This window comes from Rhododendron vialii, chromosome 10a (assembly GCF_030253575.1).
Source record: "Rhododendron vialii isolate Sample 1 chromosome 10a, ASM3025357v1".
Taxonomy (NCBI): domain Eukaryota; kingdom Viridiplantae; phylum Streptophyta; class Magnoliopsida; order Ericales; family Ericaceae; genus Rhododendron; species Rhododendron vialii.
In genome coordinates this window covers 29,459,795-29,481,201 of record NC_080566.1, presented here as the reverse complement: position 1 = coordinate 29,481,201, position 21,407 = coordinate 29,459,795, and the positions used below count along the sequence as shown (strand labels likewise).

At 42.8% G+C, this 21,407-nt stretch overlaps 2 protein-coding genes and 1 non-coding gene across 3 annotated transcripts in view; 2 read left to right on the top strand and 1 right to left on the bottom strand.

Moving 5' to 3' along the window:
• LOC131303451 (protein PHLOEM PROTEIN 2-LIKE A1-like) overlaps positions 1 to 5,545 on the top strand; it is a 28,550-nt gene extending 23,005 nt beyond the window's left edge. Inside the window, exons 3-4 of the mRNA XM_058330323.1 lie at positions 2,758 to 2,876; positions 5,160 to 5,545. Of these exons, the coding sequence (XP_058186306.1) occupies positions 2,758 to 2,876; positions 5,160 to 5,535 (495 nt within the window). The 3' untranslated portion in view covers positions 5,536 to 5,545. The remainder of the gene's footprint in view (positions 1 to 2,757; positions 2,877 to 5,159) is intronic.
• Positions 5,546 to 11,785: 6,240 nt separating this feature from the next.
• On the bottom strand, positions 11,786 to 20,543 carry LOC131303097 (uncharacterized). The gene is made up of 4 exons (XM_058329888.1): positions 20,452 to 20,543; positions 20,296 to 20,325; positions 19,618 to 19,646; positions 11,786 to 18,980 (listed from the first exon to the last, which is right to left on the bottom strand). Exons 1-4 carry the CDS (start codon positions 20,541 to 20,543, stop codon positions 13,252 to 13,254), a joined length of 5,880 nt encoding a protein of 1,959 aa, XP_058185871.1. The 3' UTR covers positions 11,786 to 13,251.
• On the top strand, positions 18,224 to 18,332 carry LOC131305780 (small nucleolar RNA R71). The gene has a single exon (XR_009193339.1). It is a non-coding gene; the product is annotated as a small nucleolar RNA R71 (small nucleolar RNA).
• Positions 20,544 to 21,407: the final 864 nt, after the last annotated feature.

Genomic DNA, 21,407 nt, shown 5'->3' with positions numbered 1-21,407 from the left:
TAATCTTTTCCTTTTCTATCCTTTTCAAGAGGAATCATATGCCCTGGTGATAAAGTTAAGAACTTTTGATTAATTAGTTCATCAAAAAGTTGATCAGCTTTAGACAAATCAAATGAGTATTGTCTAAAATTTGCTTGATTTCTCCTATTCGGATGTGATGAAGGCATATTCACAGGTTTCTCAGCCTTTGTTAAAGTATCACAAACAATTGGTGCCTTTCCAATTACTTGGGCAACATCAATCTCTACATCTCCTTCTATATCTTGGTAATATGTGCCAAGTGATTTACTCTTCCTGTATTCTCCTTCCATAAGAATAGCCTCATATCCTATGGCTTTGGAAGTAAAATCAAATAAATCTCTGAATTCAGTCCCAGTAAAATGTTTCTTAAAATCATAATCTAGCCTTTCTTGGGCTATCTTTACTATTTCAGATTCAGGAATGTAAAAATGACACTGATTCCTAATCTTTTTGAATCTGTTCATATATTGTTCAACAGACTCTGAAGGCTTTTATTTGATTTTAGCCAAGTCTGCTACTGAAATTTCTGGTGCATGCCTAAAGAATTGAGTATGGAACTGTTCTTCCATTTCCCTCCATGAATGAACAGAATTTGGAGGCAAGTTAATAAACCAAGAAAAAGCAGTTCTAGTAAGAGAATGAGAAAACAATTTTAATTTCAGAGTTTCATCCAAATCCGCTTCGCCTATTTGCAGGCAAAATCTCCCAACATGCTCTATTGTTGATTGATTTTCCTCTCCATTGAAAAGAACTAAATCTGGGATTCTATAATGCCTAGGAAAAGGCACATTATCAACCCAATTTGGATATGGTTTTCTAAACATAGGTTTTTCGATTCTCCGTAATCCAGGGCCATACATGTCTTGCATAATATTCGTGAGTTGAGCCCTTAAATAAGGCTCTTGAATTCTTCCAGTTTGATTTGGAGGAACAAGAGTTTCAGGCCTAATATCATATCCATATGGATAATCTTGTCTTCTTACGTTTGGTGGATCATACCCATAAAGATTTGGATCACCATTAGCCATACCTGGAATATTCCCATTATCATTCCTAAAAATACTTGCATACGCATTTTGCCCTCCATGGGCATTATTTCCAATGTTCCCAGTCTCTGTTCCCATAGGGACAGTGGTTGGTATACTTTGATAAAAGCTCTGATTTTGACCATTGCTAACATTATTTAGGACTTTATTCATACCAGTAAAAACAGTTTCAAAAGTTGGATTTTCAAATACCTGCGTAGAAGGTATTTCAGTACTTCGGTTAGCATATCCACTGGTCTGTCCAGGGTTAACGTGTACGTTAACTGGGACTTCCACCGTTGGTTGATTTTGTACCACTGCTGCCTTAAACATAGCCATCAAAGTTTTGGCTACTTCACTTTCTGGATCATTTAAAACTCTTGCAAATTTTTGGACCAAGTCACGTGACTCACTTTCTAGACCAATTGGTTGGCCTACTTCTGGACTTCTCTGGTCTGGATTCCCAATATTGACTCCATTTGCATCACTTCCACCATTAGTGTTGGCAGAATTATTGTCATTGTTGCCATCTGTTGGCAATTGATTCCTAGTCTTTGGTGCCATTACTCACTTCCAAATTAGTAATGAGCCCTCCTTCTAGCGCCAAAATTGTTACCAAAATTCTTGTTTTCTTTCCAATCGACGGAGAATCGACGGGAAATCGTATTGTAAAGCTTGCTGGAATGTGGATGTGAAAAGTGGAGTTTGGTTCCTTGCCGTATTTTAGGACTTCTTTGGAAACAAACAATGAAGTGGATGTAGTATGGAAGAAGATTAACAAAATGGACTTTATTAACCCTCAAGGTAGAAGAACAACCAATCGAGATGATTGAGTGAACAATTACAAGTTAATTCTACTCCTAGAAAAGAAAAGATAAAGGCCTGATTGGCGTTGTTTGTGTGTCCCTGAAACTGCTACTAACTTGTCTTTAAATAGGCCTCTCTACCTTTGAATTCAAATCTTCCCTCCAAAGTGGCAGTTGAAAGACTCCCTTGATTTCTGCTTAAGAACTTCCTCCAACTGCCGATCATACCCACGTTGGGAAAATTGTCTCGTTAATTGCGGTCATCATCCTCTTCAATCGTGAAATCGTGGGATCCAGTTCCACTTGACACCTGTCACCTTATCGACGGACAAAAAGGTCATAAGAATACGCCACGTGTAGGCCAATCGACGGACAAGACTTTTCATAGTTTCACCATCGATTCTACATTATTTGGGTAAGCCCATTCTATCCTCTTACTTGCCCATATTTACCCTTGCCACGTGTTGTCAAATCGACGGGTAAGATGGAAATCTTAATTGTGGTACAAACACCCGGCCAAGGTATGTTGGGGGTCCTAGGCCAAATCATCAAATGGGGCTTCTAATTTTTTAACAATTGCAATGTAATAAGAAATAGTTTCTATATATAACAATATTAGACCACGTTTCACCCAAAACATGCTTTGATTTAGTGGTTTGGGTTTTTCTTTGCGTTGACTTTGATAAAGGTTCCAAACCTGGCTAGAATAGATTTTCCCGTGATGTTATTGTTAACAAATAAAAACTTATAAAGGAAGTGCTGGGCGGGAATCAAACTCAGCTATGACGTGTGGGTTAGTAGTCATCTTACCAGCACACCAGGAGGACTCATAGTAAAAATTGTAAAGAAGTTTTGCTATTCCCATAAATTGTAAAAATTGTTCATATTTCATCTCGTCGTTGCAGAAGTACTATGTTGATAAGAATTCAAAGAAGAATTGCTTCGTGTTATTTGCCAGAGAACTCAGCATCGTCCACGGTGCAAGTCCTCAATATTGGGGATGGATGAAAGATAAGGAAACAAGGTAAGAAAATCATAGTCTAGCAACTTCATCTTGCCATTAATTCGTGTTGCAAGCCCTGTTTAACACTTGATTACTCAAATCAATAACACCACAAGCAATGCGGCCAAATCACGAGCGATTCCTTCATGCTAGGGTTGATGAGAAGATGAATACCCTTGAGGTTGTAGAAATGGGAGAGTGAATTAGTGAGGACACCACTAAGGTGGTAGTTCAGTTGCCAGGGTTCACTACCCTCCTTGACGGAGACGTGGGTTCGAGTCCCGGCTAGTGGCTTGGTCTCACGTTTGCAGATGAGTCTTTGGGCTATTGGGGGGGGTGGGGTTGGGGTTAAGCCAATTGTGCACCAGGTGGTGCCATGGCGGATAGGTAGCCCCTATAGTCACGCTCAATGGGGGTTATTGTTAGGCTGGTTGCTCCTTCCCACCCTTTTGACTATCAAAAAATAAAAATCATTGAGGAAGTCAAAGAACCACTCGGCCTTGTAAGGTGACCACACTAAGAATCTAGTAAGTGAGTGATGGAGGAGAAGGTGCTTGAGGAGAGTACAAGATGCGTAGGTGTATTGGTTTCTTGGGACCATAACCCTTTTTGGCTGTCCTCCTTCAAGAATAAGGGTTTTGGATTTTTATTCTAATCATTATTTTATTTCTCTCTGATCATTACGCTCATTTTTCTCTCTGTCACTCTCCAATCATTACTCTATTTCTCTCAACATTTATTACCTATAAATTCAAATCCAAATTACCAAAACGAATGGGGTCTTAGTGTTTCACTAAGTCTAAGCCCACCGCACAAGTCCACCGCGTGCCACGTGGGGCCTACTTTAGCCCCACAAAAATACAGATAAATATTTATAAATTTTAAAATAATTTTTTATAGAGCCCTGTAAAAAAAATCATCTCCTACGGGTATCCGTAGGTATGTTTTCTGAATTCCTAGGGACGAAAATACAAATTTAGAAAACATACCTACCGATATCCGTTGGAACTAATTTTTTACAGAGTTTCATAATAAATATTTTAAAATTTTATTAATATGTATTTTTGTATTTTTGTGAGGCTCGGAGCAAGCCTCACGTGACGCACGGTAGACTTGTGAGGTGGATCAATTTGGTGGCCGCAGCAGTGTTGTGAGTGGTTATGGGCATGCTTATAATCGTTTATTCAATTTAATATGCGTGATGTCCTATTTGAGTGAGGTGGTTCCTTTATAAATTAAGGCCCATGTGACATATCACTACCGAATACTATAACCAAAAGTAAATAATTTTTTCAGCGAAAAATATAGCACTTTTGGCATTGTACATTCTCCATGTGAAAAGACTAAAAGCCAATAAAAGTGTGATAGATTTAAAGGGATTATTACTCGCCCTCATGAAAAGTAAAAATTGTATTCGATGAAAAAGAAACAAGGATATATATAGTCTCCTTCTAATAAGGACATATATCTATTGAAGAAATGTATTCAGATCCGAGCGAGATCTCATTACACAACAGTTAAATCATGATCTCTAAGCTAGTCACTATCATCATGCCTACATAGATAATACAAGCATGCCTATATATAGATAATAAAAGCATGCCAATATGGTCCTGTGACTCCCGTTCTTCTAACAACTTATTTCACTTTTTTAGTTTTGTCCTTATTTAATTTTTTTTTGCGTTTGTTAGTTTTGCACCAAATTTTTTTGACTTTTTGATTCATCTAGACAAGAGGAATCAAAAAAGCAATTTTTTTTTTACTCTTCAAATATTTTGAATAATGACCACTTTTTAGCAAAACAACCAACAGAAAATACATTTTTTACTTAAAAATGGTCATTGTTCAAAATATTTGGATAAAAGTAAAAAAAAAATTACTTTTCCGATTTCTCTTGTCGAGACGAATCAGTAAGTCAAAAAAGTTTGATGAAAAACTAACAATTGCGAAAAAAATTCAAATAAAGACAAAATCAACTTTGTTTTCAAAAAAGTTAAGGAGAACGGGATATATAGGTTACTAAACAAGCACTTTTAGCTTGAGAAATGTGTGAAACTAGACACAATCTCTTTTAGAAAATTAATCAATGAACACCTAATCACATGCCCACAAACAAAACGCAAAACGCAAAACGCAGCAACATGAGAAGTACTTAAACTCAAGAGAGCTTGCCAACTGACTACTAATTTGTCCAATCACATACCAATAGATTAACATTAATCCCATGGGTCACCAAATCTACTTTCGATGGCTTTCAAACAATAATAGTTTATTTGATGTTTTTCTCAATAAATTGTTTTGTAGTGGGGAAGACATTGAAGTGGCTAAGCTATTGGCTGTATGTTGGATAGACATCAAAGGCTATATCCGAACAATTAATCTCTCTCCAGGAACTGTGTACGAAATCGTATTTGAAGTGAAGAAATTTGATGGCCGGATGAACTCAGACTTCAGTTTCGATCTTGTCATCGAACCCCAGCACTCGAAAGCTTTGACGCGCACTGAATGTTTTGAAGGAAAGCCTTTGGAGAAATGGTTTGAGTTGGTGGTAGGTGAGTTCAGGATGTCACCAGAGTACGTTGGAAACATGGAATTCGGTTTGGAGCAGCATGATGGGAGCTGGAAGAGTGGGCTTGTCGTTGAATGTGCTATCATTCGACCTAAAGAAGTAGCCACCTGAATTCTGGGATGCTATTCATGAGATTTATGCCTGGCCGATGTCAAGTTTGGGTTTGGTTTGTTTGTCCTAACGTTTACGTGACTGAGTTTAGCTAGTCGTTAGTTTAGCAGTTGCTGGCACATTCCTCCTGCAGTTATCTTGTTACTTAATTTTGTCAAGTTGTTGCCTGTTTATTAGAATTTTCGCGTGGAGTCTTTTTTTTTTTTATCGGCAAAAATAAATTTCATTAACAGAAAAAGGGGAAGGGAATCCAACATAGAGTTGGACAATACATCTCTAGGGCAAAGCCCGGAACATCCAAAGGTCTGAAACAGATAAGCGATAAAGCCCAACCATATAACCAAAATGTACACCAAAACACCCAAATTCAGCCCAACCCTTGGACCGGCCCACCCAAACCAACCCTCAAACCCTAACCACCTTCAACATCCACTGTTGCACAAAACACTAGAGCCCAGCCTCGCTGTTAAGCCGACCTAGTCTCTCCCAGATGTAGAGATCAGCAAAAGGAACCGGCCTATGGAAATGAACACCGAAGACAACCAGGGCAAAGAGGAGCACACCACCACCAACATCAGGCCCCAGCAAATCCCCAACAACACCTGATCTAAATAAGCAACAACAAAACCCAGAGCGATGAAAATGTTGACCCCTCACCCGACTGAGAAACTTGGAGTGGCCGTCGACCAGACTTCGGCAAACAAAGCGACTTGAGCAATCTAGCCATGGGAATCACATCCACCCCACCACCACCGAAAGGAAGCATCATCGATCGAAACCGCATCTTTACCGATCATTTTTGGAGTTTTGAGAAACCTGCAAAACAATAGTTAGAGAAAAAACAAACTACGGTACACCACCCATGACCACTGCTCCACCACCCACCACCACAAACACACCACCTGCCAGATCATCGCCACCAACCAAACCCCTGCACCTCTGAGACTCCCCACACCACCCAACACCGCTAGGCTCCTGGAGGGACCAAGGAACGTCTGACTGGAGGCGAAAAAAGCAAGAGCTCAACCGCCACACCCTCCCACACAAGGGAAGGCGGTGAAATGAATACCAAGCAGAGAAAACAGATGGGTAAGAGAAAGCAGCGATCAAAGGGTAGAGGGAAGGTGAGAGAGGGAATAGGGGGAGATGAAGGAGGGAGAGAGGAGCCCGAGGGGAGGAGGGAAGCCCCCCCCCCCCCCCCCCCCCCCCCCCCCCGGTGGCGACAACAAATGAGAAACCCTAGAGGGGAAAACTAGCCTAAGGGAGAGAGAGAGTCGTAGCTCTTTTTGGGTGGAGTCTTTTGGTACAACTTATCTTATCTTATATGTGGTCCCAAGCCAAACTATGATGTTGTTTGATAAAACTGAAAGCTTAAACTAAAACCTAAAAATTAAGTACTATAAGCTGAATGAAGAATTTTTTAGATTGAAAAGATGTTTGAGAAATATATTAAACATTGAATTGAAACAAATACCAAACAAACAAAACTGAGTCTCATGTCCCAATAAATTTAGGCAGCTGGCTACATGAATATTATTTTTCCATTGAGTCTATGTTAGGGCTACCTGTTTAGCAAGCCCAAATTCTCTCGTATCACCCCATTCAAAGTCAGTTAATCCTTCTAATCTTACTATGATGAATTAATAATAGTTCCACTAGTTGTAATGATGTCAAGTATATATCCGCAATTACAGAGGGATACTTGACACAAGATTGAATGCTGAATTAAAACAAATGATGAATTATATTAGTTCCATTAGTTCTAGTGATTCTCTTATAATTTATTAATGATCACCATGTATTTGTGGTAATTTGTGGAGTGGTGATTGTGGTGCCGATGGTGGAGTGATACTGGTGATGGTAGAGTGATGGTGGTAGTGGTTGCTTGAACTGTCGGGTGTATTAAAATAAAGACGCGAAAACGTGTCCCAAGCATAGGACTCTCGACCAATGTAGCACAATAATTCCGGAAGTACCGGAGTCGAACCACAGAGACGGACGGACGGTGTTGACTCAATTGTGATGAACTTTAGTTTAATCTGGCTCTTAGGTAGCCACCCTTTTGTTTGATTGATTGATTTACTACCTAAATCACTGAATTGATTTAATTAACTATAAATTTAAAGGAGAGTACAGCCGTGGGAACCCAGCATCTGCAACTAGCCTAACCAATATTCACTCGGGACACAATTATTTGATTCACTGATTTCAGAATAAGGGAAGAGGGGGTTCCCAATAAATGCCTACCGCCTGTCACCAGCCCTCATGCGCATTTGAAATCTGATGATGCCTGGGTTTTGTTTATTAGAAAAGGATTCTCTTTCGTATCCCAAAATTGTCGGAAAAATAAATTAATACGTACCCGAGGTAAAATACTGATTAAATTAGTCACAGGACTCCTTCGTCCCGTGGCTGCACCCTAAGGAACTACTCACACATGCTTGGAGTAACAGGCAATAAAAACCTAGATAAAAACATGATCATCTATTTTTAATAGAAATGGAAAATAAAAGAAAGATCTACGAAGAGTAATTAATAACGAACAACTTTAATTAATGAAGAAAATCTCAAACGTTACCAGAATCCAAGCGATTGAAGGAAGTAGTGCAGAAAACTTAAGAACTGAGAGAAAACAAAACAACGTTAGTTGAAAAAGCTGCTACGTAAAGTCTGCAATGAAAAATCTACCCTAAAACTAAGTTAAAACGGGGTATTTATATTAATCCCCCTTAAAAACAATTAAAATCCTAATTATAATCGGAATTCGAACCGAGACGACCCCAAAACGCCGCCGTTCCATGCACTCGTAAGCCCTCGGTAGCGCTACACCAAAATAGGTGTAGCGCTCGCGAATCCATTAAGGGCGTGTTTCGTTGACCTGCTGACGTGGCCGTTGACCCCCTTCAGTCTAAATGTAGCGCTATACCCAAAAGGGTATAGCGCTCGCGAACTCTCTGATTCCTTCGTGCTCCTTTTGTTCCACTTTTGAGCGCTAGGTCTTTTTATTGTAGCGCTCACGAAGGCTTCATTCACTTTTTCACGAATTCTTGCTCCCATACTTAGTCCACACAGCCCTCTTGCTTTCCGAACTCCATCTTGGCCTTTATGAATACCTCTCAATAGCGCGAAAACATCTCAATTCCCTGCAAATTAGGCACAAACACAAAATCCAACCACGTGCACGCATTAAATGGAAAATGAGACTTAATCGCACGTCTAACGTGCTAATTTCCCTACTTAGGCGCTAAAATCCTATGCATTTCACGCGCCTATCACATCCCCCAACTTGAGCGTTGCTAGTCCCTAGCAACCAACGAAATAAAAATAACAAAACAAGACTCAACAGGGGATACGAGAATTATGCAACCTGTATAAAAATTAAGTGAACATAAAATTTCCTCCTCATTGCCACCTTTAACTCAGTCACATGCATGCCCTAGCTATTATTTGAACCATTCCGCACCAAAACATACTAGAGATGAAACGTCCCCACAAAGTTACAATGTTACTCTTGCTTACCGGAACACTCAACATCCCATGCGAGGCGCTTGGCGACCAACGTGAGATGGAATAAAAATCACCACGTGCCAATCAAACTAACGCCAATTAAAACAATGAAAGCTCAACGGAATAAAGATACCACATGTTCATAGCTAAATGTAAAACATGCATGCACGAGAGTTAACAACGTGCATTGGGTCAACTAAGGGCTTCATTGGCTTTTAACAACCGAGGTTGCAAAAGATAAGGAAAAATACAAAGGATGACGGCCTATAGAAGCGCATGGACAGCCTACCCTGACTGGCCGCCACCTTGACTCTTAGCAGACCTCCAATACATAGACAAAATCACACCCCCACATGAAATAACGCATAAAATAACAGACTCGAAGAAGACACATGAAATAACACCACCACCCAGTCTAGCTCTATGTTCAGTTCCCATCTCCAGCATCCGAATGCTGCTCCTCCTCAGGCTCATCCCCAAAATCATCGCTCACCTCTAATGCCGGCCACCTCCTAGGTTGGAACGGCCCTGGATTTTCCCCAGACATCTGTGCCTCCATGTGGCGCTGCCTATCAAGTAAGTCCGCCTGATTCCGAGCCAACTGCCTTTGCTCTCTCTTTAACTTGCGCTGGCTCCTAGCAATGCCTGTCAAACAACCAAAAATCTTTTCCAGCCAAGTCTTAGTACTAGCACTAGCCGGTGGCGGAGTCAGTAACGATCCCTCTACCCCTCTTAACTGGGCCATACTCCGGTGAATAAACGAGGAATCCAAATCCCCCGGCAGTAGATCATCATTACTATAGAATCGCTTTCCCGGAACATTTCTAGTCCTCAAAATTTTGGTAACTAAGCACGGGAAAGGCATCCTCAAAGTAGTCGGAGCATCTCTAAAATCACACATTTGCCCAAAAATATAAAGGGCCCAATTAGAAACCGTGTCCTCACCCATGAATGCATACATCAAGTTTCCAACCGACCTCTGGGGTGCGCCCTCCCGACCCCGAGGATACAAATTAAAGCAAATCACTTGGTTGATAAACCTATACGCAGTCGTGAATCTACCAGGCCAGTGAGGAATCCTAGCATTCTTTCGGTGCTCATACAGATATCCAGCTATCTCATTCTGATCAAAAGTTTCATCCGGCCTAGGGAAATTAACAGGTCTCGTGGGCCTCTGATAATCTAAAGCAGTGGCTATCTCAGCCACATCAATAAAAACTGAAGTATTACCTACTCGTGAAGTAATCCGGGCACCCGGAGCCAAAAAGTGACCCGGCTCCGGCACAACCATATTCCTATAAAACTCCTCACATAAAGCATTGTTGTACCCAGGATTAGGAGTGAACCAATACCTTAGACCTTGGTCCCGAATGGCGGCAAAAGGTTCAAAATTTGCCGGCCATAACCCATCATCAACAATGTGTCTTTCGTTCTTTACGCCCCGCTCCTTTATGGAAGCCTCCCATTCCGCTTGACTATCTCTGTCAATCTGCTCCCGGTCCCTACGCTTAGCCCGGGTCTTTGGAACTTCCTCCGGTGGACCAGAGGCTCCAGCCACTGCCTTCCCTTTGCCTAAATTTTGCTTTTTGGGTGCCATACTCTCGGTGGGTTTTGGGCTAAAAAGGTTGTTTTTGGGATTTTCTGATCTGGGAATTTTAGGGAGTTAGGGGAATTTTGGGTTGGATAATATGGTAGAGGAGGGTGAGAGGAGTATTTTTGTGGATTTTGGTGAAGATTGGTGGAGTTTTGAGGGAGATATGAAGTTTTAAGGTTTAGGGTTTGAGTTGGTTATGGAGTTTTGGAGGTCTGGAAGTTGAAAAGAAGAAAGGAAGAAGATGATTGTGATGGAGGAGAGAGAGAGTAAAGATTCGTGGGGTTATGTGGGGTATTGGAAAAAAAAAAAAAAAAATTCTGAAAAGGTAATAATGGGGTGGACCCCCCTTTGACCGTCCAGCGTTCTTTTTTTTTTTTTTTCGCTGGACCCTAGCGCTACACCACTTTGGGTGTAGCGCTCCCGAATGGCTAACTCCTTTTTTTTTTTTTTTTTTTTCTTTTAGCTAATAACTGCTGAACGGGTCAAAGGTCAGTTGACTTCGGTTTTCCTCTTTTTCAAAATTTCTCTCTTATTTAAAAGGGATTATGGCTAGGCTTAAGAATGGTTTAAGGATTTGGGTTTTTACCAAGATACAGCACCAAAAGCAAAACTTTAATTCTCACCGAATGACGATGCTCCTTAATCTCAACAATTCGAGGCCTCCAAACTGTGCACAGAGCTGGACCACCAAACACACACCCCATCCAAACACCGGTTTCCTAAGTTGACACAGATATTGACTGACACGGACGGGTCTAAAACGGATCAACGGGACTCATTTAGTGGTTTAATCATACAAGAACTGCCTTGTTTCATCCCCTAAGCACGTTTCCAACTCTCAATCATGCATGCAAAATATTTAGACTACGACAAGCGGTGCAAACGCCTACTATTTTATGCAATTGCGGAAATCAAAGAACAAAGAAACATGGGAATGCTTTCAGGACACACTGTGAACTAAGTGGGAACATCTACTCAACATTGCTTATGGTGCGAAAATACTTAAACAGAGATACCAGATATATGCATGTAAACTAGTTAAACAGGCAAACAATAAGACAAAAATCTAGCATGCTCATCTAACTCATACAAACAAGCATAACAATCGTATCCCCAGACAAAAATAAAAAAAAATAAAAAAAAAATAAAAAAAAATAAAAACCTAAACCAACTAACAACGCTCAAAAATAAAAAATAAAAATAAAAGCAAGTGTACAAAGTACACCCCTTCCCCCAACTGGAAATGCGCTTGGTCCCCAAAGCATGGAGACACTGAACAAGAAAGAGCAAAAAGAAGGAAAGAGTGAACCTGGGGTGGCAGCCAACCACCGTGACCTCGGCCGATGTTCGAGGAATTTACTGTCACTGTTGCGTTTCGTCATCGGAACTGCTTCCAGAATTCGCTCCTTCGGACCTCACGAGGTCCACAGCTAGTCACATAGAGCCGCGCCAATGCTTTATCGGACTGACAACCGCCACACATAGTGGCACCCCTGCTCGAGGCTCCTGAATGCCTCACTCACACCGGCGGAGAGGCCCAAACTACCAAGGCTGATGTGGTAGCATGCTCATCCTGCAAAAGTCTTAAGAACCAACTACCTACTAGGCAACATATGACATTAGTACCGCCCGCTAGTAGAAGCCGGGCCACAACAAGAAACAATAATGAAAATAAAAGAACACCACCAGACATTCACGCAGTCTCACGAGTCATACTTTTCTTCCCGAGTCTCACCGAAGAGACAAAACTCGGGTGGCTATACTAGACCGTCAAATGTGTTACATTACGCTCGAAGTAAAATTTACCGCTTGACCTCGCCAAGCAATTAAGCCCAGCGTTCCCTCGGTCGAAACAAAGTGAGACAAGAACAAAAGTAAATCTCACCCACAGACCTAAGCTGCCACCGATAGGGACAATTTCGGAGAGCACGGATCATTAACGGTAAACTACCACAAAGACGGACTACTAAAAGTCCGATACAATAATGCGTTGATGAAATCTTTTGAATGAAAAGCCCGAAACACAAAGAAACAACAACCAAAAAGAGAACTATGTACAAAATATACAGTATGTGCATTATTCACAAGATTCATGAGTTAATATCAGAACTCGGAGCGTCCAAGTCATCGCTGGACTCCGCCAAACAATTAAGTCCAGCGTCCCCTAAGATCGTAACTAGGCAGGCACAAGATAGGGCCAAGTGCGGTTATGGAGCACGGGAATACCAAAGCCTAACCTATGATCTATACCGCCCCCGATGGGGCTAATCTGGAAGACGTGAGTGGTGCACGGTGAATTACTCCTATCAGAAAAGCTAACTAAAACCTTATGTCACGGATATTAAAAATTATCCTAGTAATAAAGAACAAATAAATAAAAGATGAAAATACATAGATTGTGCCAAAAGCAAAAGATCCTAGGAAAAATCCAATGCTACTGACACAAAATTGCCCTTACTAACCGGAGCTGGGCACACGATCCTTATTTTAATAGCGGCGTGCGGAGCTATAAACCCAAGTCAATGATGGGTACCCCTATCGCTAAGGGCCGGGCCCGACAAACAATTAAGTCCAGCGGTACGCTTTCGCTCCCCGTGCAAATCATGACTATCAAATTATGCAACCGGGTCATCCTGATAGACAGGATTGACCAATTCCTCATCCGGTTCACCTACTTCTAGAAATTCCAAATAGGGTTTCAGGCGCTGCCCATTAACTTTAAACACATGATCATCCTTAGAATCTTGGACATCGACTGAACCATTTGGATATACCTGAACCACTACATAGGGACCGTCCCAACGTGACCTCAACTTCCCTGGAAACAAATGGAGACGCGAATTATAGAGCAACACTTTCTGACCAATCTTAAAGGTTTTGCGCTGGATATTCCTATCATGATACGCCTTAACCTTAGCCTTATAGATGCTAGCGTTCTCATACGCGTCATTCCGAAGCTCCTCGAGCTCACACAACTGTAATTTCCTATGCTCACCTGCCTCACGTAAACTTGAATTGACTTTCTGTATGGCCCAATAGGCCTTCTTCTCTAACTCAACTGGCAGATGGCAGGCCTTACCGTAAACAAGCCGGTAGGGTGAAGCACCCAACACGGTCTTATAAGCAGTGCGGTAGGCCCACAACGCATTGTTTAACCTGGTGGACCAATCTTTCCTCGTCACACCTACAGTCTTCTCTAAAATCCTCTTAATCTCTCTGTTAGCTAATTCGGCCTGCCCATTAGTCTGGGGGTGGTATGCAGTGGATACCTTATGAGTGATTTGAAACTCCCCCATCAATTTCCCAAATGACCGACTCGTGAAATGCGTGCCCTGATCTGAGATAATGGCGCGTGGCACGCCAAACCTTGACAAGATATTAGCCTTAAGAAACTCTAGGACGACTTTAGACTCCAAAGATTTAGTGGGAATCGCTTCCACCCACTTTGACACATAATCCACTGCTAACAGAATGTACTCGAAACCATGAGACATAGGAAATGGACCCATAAAATCGATGCCCCAGCAATCAAATACCTCTAACACAAGAATGGGCCGGAGGGGCATCTCCTGACGTGAAGACAGCTTGCCAAGCCGTTGGCAACGGTCACATGACCTACAGAACGCTTGCACATATTTAAACATATCGGGCCACCAGAACCCGCACTGCAAAATCTTGGCGGTGGTCTTCTTCGAAGAGAAGTGACCCCCACACGCCTCCCCATGACAAAACTCTATAATCCCCTGCTGATCAGCCTCGGGGACACATCTACGCACAATTTGATCCGCGCAGTACTTGAACAAATATGGGTCATCAAAAATGTACTGTCGGACACTCCTTAAAAACCTCTGCTTTTCCTGGGTAGACCAATGGGAAGGAATCTGCCCGGTTACTAAGTAATTGGCAATATCAGCATACCACGGGCACTCGTTAGCAGCAAACAATTGCTCATCTGGAAAAGAGTCTCTAATGGGAAGATCCGAGGTGGGATCCTCGAACTCCAGGCGAGACAGATGATCAGCTACTACATTCTCTACCCCTTTCTTATCCTTAACTATGAGATGGAATTCTTGCAGCAACAAAATCCATCGAATAAGGCGAGCTTTCGCATCCTGTTTGGTCATTAAGTACTTTAGGGCCGCATGATCGGTGAACACCGTAATCTGCGACCCCACCAGATAGGATCGAAACTTATCTAAGGCAAACACCACTGCTAACAACTCTTTCTCGGTAGTGGTGTAATTCATCTGTGCCTCATTGAGTGTCTTGCTCGCATAGTAAACCACAAATGGGTCTTTCCCCCTCCTCTGTCCTAAAACAGCTCCAACTGCATAGTCAGATGCATCACACATTAACTCGAAGGGAAGACTCCAATCAGGAGACTGCACAATAGGCGGAGTAGTGAGACTCCGCTTCAACTCTTGGAATGCCTCCTCACACTTATCGGACCACACAAAGGGTGCGTCCTTTGCTAACAACTGACACAACGGACGGGAGATAGCACTAAAATCTTTAATGAATCGCCGGTAAAAACCAGCGTGTCCAAGAAATGAACGCACATCTCTGACAGACTTGGGAGTAGGAAGTTTACGAATTAAGTCTATCTTAGCCTTATCCACCTCGATACCCTTGGAGGACACAATGTGTCCCAACACAATCCCTTGGGTTACCATAAAGTGGCATTTTTCCCAATTCAGCACCAAGTGCTTCTCCTCACATCTCTGCAATACTTTTCCTAAATTCTCGAGGCACCCATCAAATGAGTCCCCGAAGACCGAAAAATCATCCATAAAGACCTCCACTATTCTCTCCACCATGTCACTAAAAATCCCCATCATACACCTGGAAAAAGTACCAGGTGCATTGCACAACCCAAAGGGCATGCGACGGTAAGCATAAGTACCATACGGACACGTAAAAGTGGTCTTTTCCTGGTCTTCTAACGCAACCTCTATCTGATTGTATCCCGAATACCCATCCAGGAAACAATAAAAAGCCCGACCAGCTACCCTCTCCAGGATTTGGTCAATGAAAGGGAGAGGGAAGTGATCTTTCCGGGTGCTCGCATTGAGCTTCCGGTAGTCTATGCATACTCTCCATCCCGTTGGAACTCGGGTTGGTACGGACTCACCTCGCTCATTAGTAATAACTGTCACCCCAGCCTTCTTAGGCACTACCTGAACTGGACTCACCCACTCACTATGGGCGATTGGGTAAATGATACCCGCATCTAAGAGCTTTAAAACCTCAGCTCGAACCACCTCTTTCATGTGGGGATTCAAGCGCCGCTGAGGCTGCCTAGAGGGTTTCACACTATCCTCAAGATCGATTCGGTGTGTACACACCGTTGGGCTTATACCATGCAAATCTGCTACAGTCCAGCCAAGTGCGCCTATGTGCTCTCTCAGCAAATCAAGCAACTTCCTCTCTTGATTCTCCTCAAGGGATGAGGAGATCACTACCGGATAAGTATCACTGCCCTCTAAAAAGGCATACTTGAGTGTGTCCGGCAGAGGTTTTAACTCTGGTTTCGGCGGCTGAACTGAAGACGGAAGAACCTTGGGCGGAGGGTCGCCAAGAGGCTCAAACAATGGGTCATAAGAGACCCCACATACTTCCTCTACTGAATCCTCAACATTTAATAACTCTAACAAACTTCCCACCTCTGGAGAATCTAAAAATGACGCCTCCTCGGCGGTAAGAGCAATCTCCAGAGGATCCTTATACAAAACTGTATCTATATGCTCCTGCACGAGCGCATCAATCAAACTCACCTCTTCTACCTCCTCATCATCCTCCTCAAGAGTGTTAACATTATAGACATCCACCTCCATCATCTCCTCGCCAACAGACAACTGGACTCTGCCAGTTTTGCAATTCATGACGGCATTGGAGGTGGCTAGAAAAGGACGACCTAGAATAATGGGAGTCTTCTCTAGAACCTCAGGGTTTCGGCAAGTGTCTAGAACAATAAAGTCTGCGGGAAATTTGAACTCACCTACCTGAATCATTACATCCTCCACCACACCTTTGGGTACTCTCACACTCTTGTCTGCCAACTGCAATGTGACAGGAGTGGCTCTCAAATCCCCTAGACCTAGCCTCAAGTAAACTGAATAGGGGAGCAAGTTAACACTTGCTCCCAAATCCAACAATGCCTTATCGAACGTCTGGCCTGCTATATCTATGGTAATGGTGGGACACCCAGGATCCTTGCACTTGGCAGGAATTTCAGTCTGAAGGATGGAGCTCACCTGCTCGGTCAGAACCACATTATTCTGACCCTTGTGCTTTTTCGTGCAAAGGTCTTTCAATACCTTCGCGCACTGGGGAAAAGACTCAATAGCCTCCATCAGGGTGATAGGGAATTGCACCCTCTTAAAAAGTTCAATCATTTGATGGTTCATATTCTGTTTAGGTTTCACCGCTAACCTCTGGGGAAATGGAGCTACTGGCACAACCTGCGGTGTTGGAGTCGTGGGGTTTGCAGCTGCAGGTACCACCACCACTGGTGACTCCTCATCATCCTTCTCCTCTTTCCTAGGGACATCAACAAAATCAGGAGTTGCTTTTGGTGCATCAACCGGCTCCGGGGGTGGAGCTGGTTTCTGCTTTGGCTGGATGGACTTATCGATCTCCTTCCCACTCCTAAGAATGGTGACCGACTTAGCCTCCTCCTGATTTGGGTTATGAATATTGGAACCTGAAGAATTTTCTAAATAATGGGCCCCTGCTGTACTACCCTGGGCCGGAAACTTACCTTTCTCCTGTTGCAGATGACCGATCACCGCAGTGAGCTGTGACATTTGGGTTGTAAGAGCCCCAATTTGCTGTCTCGTTTCCGTCTGAAATGTCATCTGTGACTGCATCAGGGAATTGACAGTATCATCTAACTTATGGTCACGCGCGGTCATCTGTGAATACCCTGGGGGAGGACCACGAGTGGATGGTCCTGCCCCTCTACCAGCCTGTGGCTGGAAGTGAAATGGGATAACTTGGCCCTGAGGGGGCCTGGACGATTGGGCCTGTTGAAACTGCTGCGGCGGAGGTGGCCCAAAGGATTGAGCTTGACCTCCACCCACGGGTCTGGAGTCAGACCACCCAAAATTGGGGTGATCCTTCCATCCCGCATTATACGTGGTAGAATAAGGATCCCAAGTCCTAACTGCATTGACTTCCTCCTGGGTAAAATGACTTGCCCCCTTGGCGGCAATAAACCCAGGGCAAACGGTCGCGGTGTGCCCTTTACATTCACACCACACGCACACTTCCTCAATTGATACCTCATGAACTGGTCGAGCCTGCCTCACCTCTAGTTCCTCTAACCTCTGAGCCATTTTCTCCACTTGAGCTTGAAGCCGCTGGTCACGAATGGTGACCGGGATAACACTGGACCCAGAAGGTCCGGATCGCTCAAAATCGGATGGCTCTAAAGCCCTCTGCCTATCAGCTAAGTCATCTAAGAAATCCCATGCCTGGTCTGCTGTTTTGGACAAGAAATCGTCCCCTTTACAAGAATATTCTATGTGCTGGACTGACTCAGCATTGAGACCAAGATGAAAGAACCCAATTAACTGAATTCTCTCAAAGCCATGGTGTGGCAGCCTTAGGAGCAATTCCTTGAAGCGCTCCCATGCCTTGAGAAATGACTCATCCCTCTCCTGCCTAAAACCTTGGATTTGACGCCTATAAGTCTTAGTCTTAGCCTCAGAGAAGTACTTCCTATAAAATGCATCACGCACTTGTGCCCAAGTGGTGAAAGACTGAGACTTTTGCATTCGAAACCACAGAAGCGCGCCATCTTTCAATGTCGCCTCAAAAAGCTTGAGACACGCATTCTCATATTGGGTATTAGACGCAAGGTTGCGCACCAATCCCTCAAATGTCCGCACATGTTCGTACGGATCATCACACTCTCTCCCGTGGAAACTAGGGAGACTATTAAGGACACCAGGCTTTACTGTAAAGGCATTTCGTGCCTCTTGTGTTTCTTGAGGGAACACAATAGGTCCGAGAGGAGTGGTTCTCTCAGGATGCATGTGCTGCCTCAAGGACGGCTGAATAGCTACCTGCCTATCTCCCATCTCAACGGATTCTGACTCTGATTCTAAAACCGACTGGAAAAGTGGATTACTGACACTAACTGACTCAAAAGGCAAATCTATATAAAAACCACTAATGGGAATGGACTCTGACTGATGCTCAGCTGAGTCTGACTCTAAACTAGAAGATGAAGAACTAGAAGACACAGGCTGACTCGACTCCAGTTCTTTTCGAACTAAACGATGTGTCGGGTCGCGATAATAAAGAGGGTCCTGTTTAAAGGACACCTTCTTCTCTCTACCTATGGTGACTCAACTAAAAGACAAAAATATGAAATCTCACACTCTAGAACACACGTCGCCGTCCCCGGCAACGGCGCCAAAAATGCTTGAACTGTCGGGTGTATTAAAATAAAGACGCGAAAACGTGTCCCAAGCATAGGACTCTCGACCAATGTAGCACAATAATTCCGGAAGTACCGGAGTCGAACCACAGAGACGGACGGACGGTGTTGACTCAATTGTGATGAACTTTAGTTTAATCTGGCTCTTAGGTAGCCACCCTTTTGTTTGATTGATTGATTTACTACCTAAATCACTGAATTGATTTAATTAACTATAAATTTAAAGGAGAGTACAGCCGTGGGAACCCAGCGTCTGCAACTAGCCTAACCAATATTCACTCGGGACACAATTATTTGATTCACTGATTTCAGAATAAGGGAAGAGGGGGTTCCCAATAAATGCCTACCGCCTGTCACCAGCCCTCATGCGCATTTGAAATCTGATGATGCCTGGGTTTTGTTTATTAGAAAAGGATTCTCTTTCGTATCCCAAAATTGTCGGAAAAATAAATTAATACGTACCCGAGGTAAAATACTGATTAAATTAGTCACAGGACTCCTTCGTCCCGTGGCTGCACCCTAAGGAACTACTCACACATGCTTGGAGTAACAGGCAATAAAAACCTAGATAAAAACATGATCATCTATTTTTAATAGAAATGGAAAATAAAAGAAAGATCTACGAAGAGTAATTAATAACGAACAACTTTAATTAATGAAGAAAATCTCAAACGTTACCAGAATCCAAGCGATTGAAGGAAGTAGTGCAGAAAACTTAAGAACTGAGAGAAAACAAAACAACGTTAGTTGAAAAAGCTGCTACGTAAAGTCTGCAATGAAAAATCTACCCTAAAACTAAGTTAAAACGGGGTATTTATATTAATCCCCCTTAAAAACAATTAAAATCCTAATTATAATCGGAATTCGAACCGAGACGACCCCAAAACGCCGCCGTTCCATGCACTCGTAAGCCCTCGGTAGCGCTACACCAAAATAGGTGTAGCGCTCGCGAATCCATTAAGGGCGTGTTTCGTTGACCTGCTGACGTGGCCGTTGACCCCCTTCAGTCTAAATGTAGCGCTATACCCAAAAGGGTATAGCGCTCGCGAACTCTCTGATTCCTTCGTGCTCCTTTTGTTCCACTTTTGAGCGCTAGGTCTTTTTATTGTAGCGCTCACGAAGGCTTCATTCACTTTTTCACGAATTCTTGCTCCCATACTTAGTCCACACAGCCCTCTTGCTTTCCGAACTCCATCTTGGCCTTTATGAATACCTCTCAATAGCGCGAAAACATCTCAATTCCCTGCAAATTAGGCACAAACACAAAATCCAACCACGTGCACGCATTAAATGGAAAATGAGACTTAATCGCACGTCTAACGCGCTAATTTCCCTACTTAGGCGCTAAAATCCTATGCATTTCACGCGCCTATCAGTGGTGGTGGTGGAGTGGTAGATAGTGGTTGTGGAGGTTATGGTGGTTGTGCTGTGAGCTGGTGCTGGTGGAGTGGAGGCGTGCATGGTTGAGGGAGTACTAGTCGTCGTCGTGGTAGTCGTAATGGTGGCAGCAGAAGTGGCAACAAAGTATTTGTGGCAATGGCGGAGTGGTGATGATAATGGCGACGACAATGATGATGGTCACTGCAAGAAAATGCACTATTAGTGACTAAATTTGCCGACGCAGCACAAATTTCATTGGTAAATGTAGGCTTTTGGCGATGACAAATTGATTATGTTGGCAAAGAATTGCGACGTTTGCTCTTTTCCTTGGCAAAAGCTATTGGGAAAAGTCAGCTCATGGAGGGAAAGATTTTGCCAACACCCAATTATTCTTTGGCAATGTGTCATGGATAGGTAAAAGATGAAATTTTTCGGCGACGAGCTCTCCAAGTTGGGAAAAGGCTAGACCCATACATTTCATACATGGACCTTTTTTCTAGCATAATTTAACCTGTAAGACATTTGAATTTTTTTTGTTTTAAGTGAACATTTTTTGGCTTGTGATTGGAACGTTTAATAATTTTTATTCCTCTTTCAAAAAAGTGAAAACTATGGAAAATTTTAAGTTTTTACATTAAAAGAAGAAATTAAGATGAAAAATGTGGACTCCTTTTTTTTTTTTTGGTCAAACTATCACGTGATTTACTCATAAAAATTTTACCAAAGAATAAAAAAAATAACAAAAAAGGAATTCCATAAAAGAGTAAATCACATAATACAAAAAAGATTTATGAGTAAATAAAAAATAGAACCCATTCCCCGCTATGGGTACACCAAATGTACACCGCATTTAGTGAGACTCATTTCGGAATTCCACATAAATGATCGGAGACGCTCAATCTTTAAAAAATATTTTCCAAGGGTCTCTGCATAAAATGAGCTCAT

What these genes read in the sequence shown, in the direction of transcription:
- LOC131303097 (XM_058329888.1), bottom strand. Translation starts at nt 20,543, where the DNA reads ATGCACGCCTCCACTCCACCAGCACCAGCTCACAGCACAACCACCATA. An exon ending in TGTTTTCGCGCTATTGAGAG is followed by an intron (nt 19,647 to 20,295) that starts GTATTCATAAAG and finishes GTTTTTATCTAG; the next exon opens with GTTTTTATTGCCTGTTACTC. An exon ending in GCCTGTTACTCCAAGCATGT is followed by an intron (nt 18,981 to 19,617) that starts GTGAGTAGTTCC and finishes GAGTCACCATAG; the next exon opens with GTAGAGAGAAGAAGGTGTCC.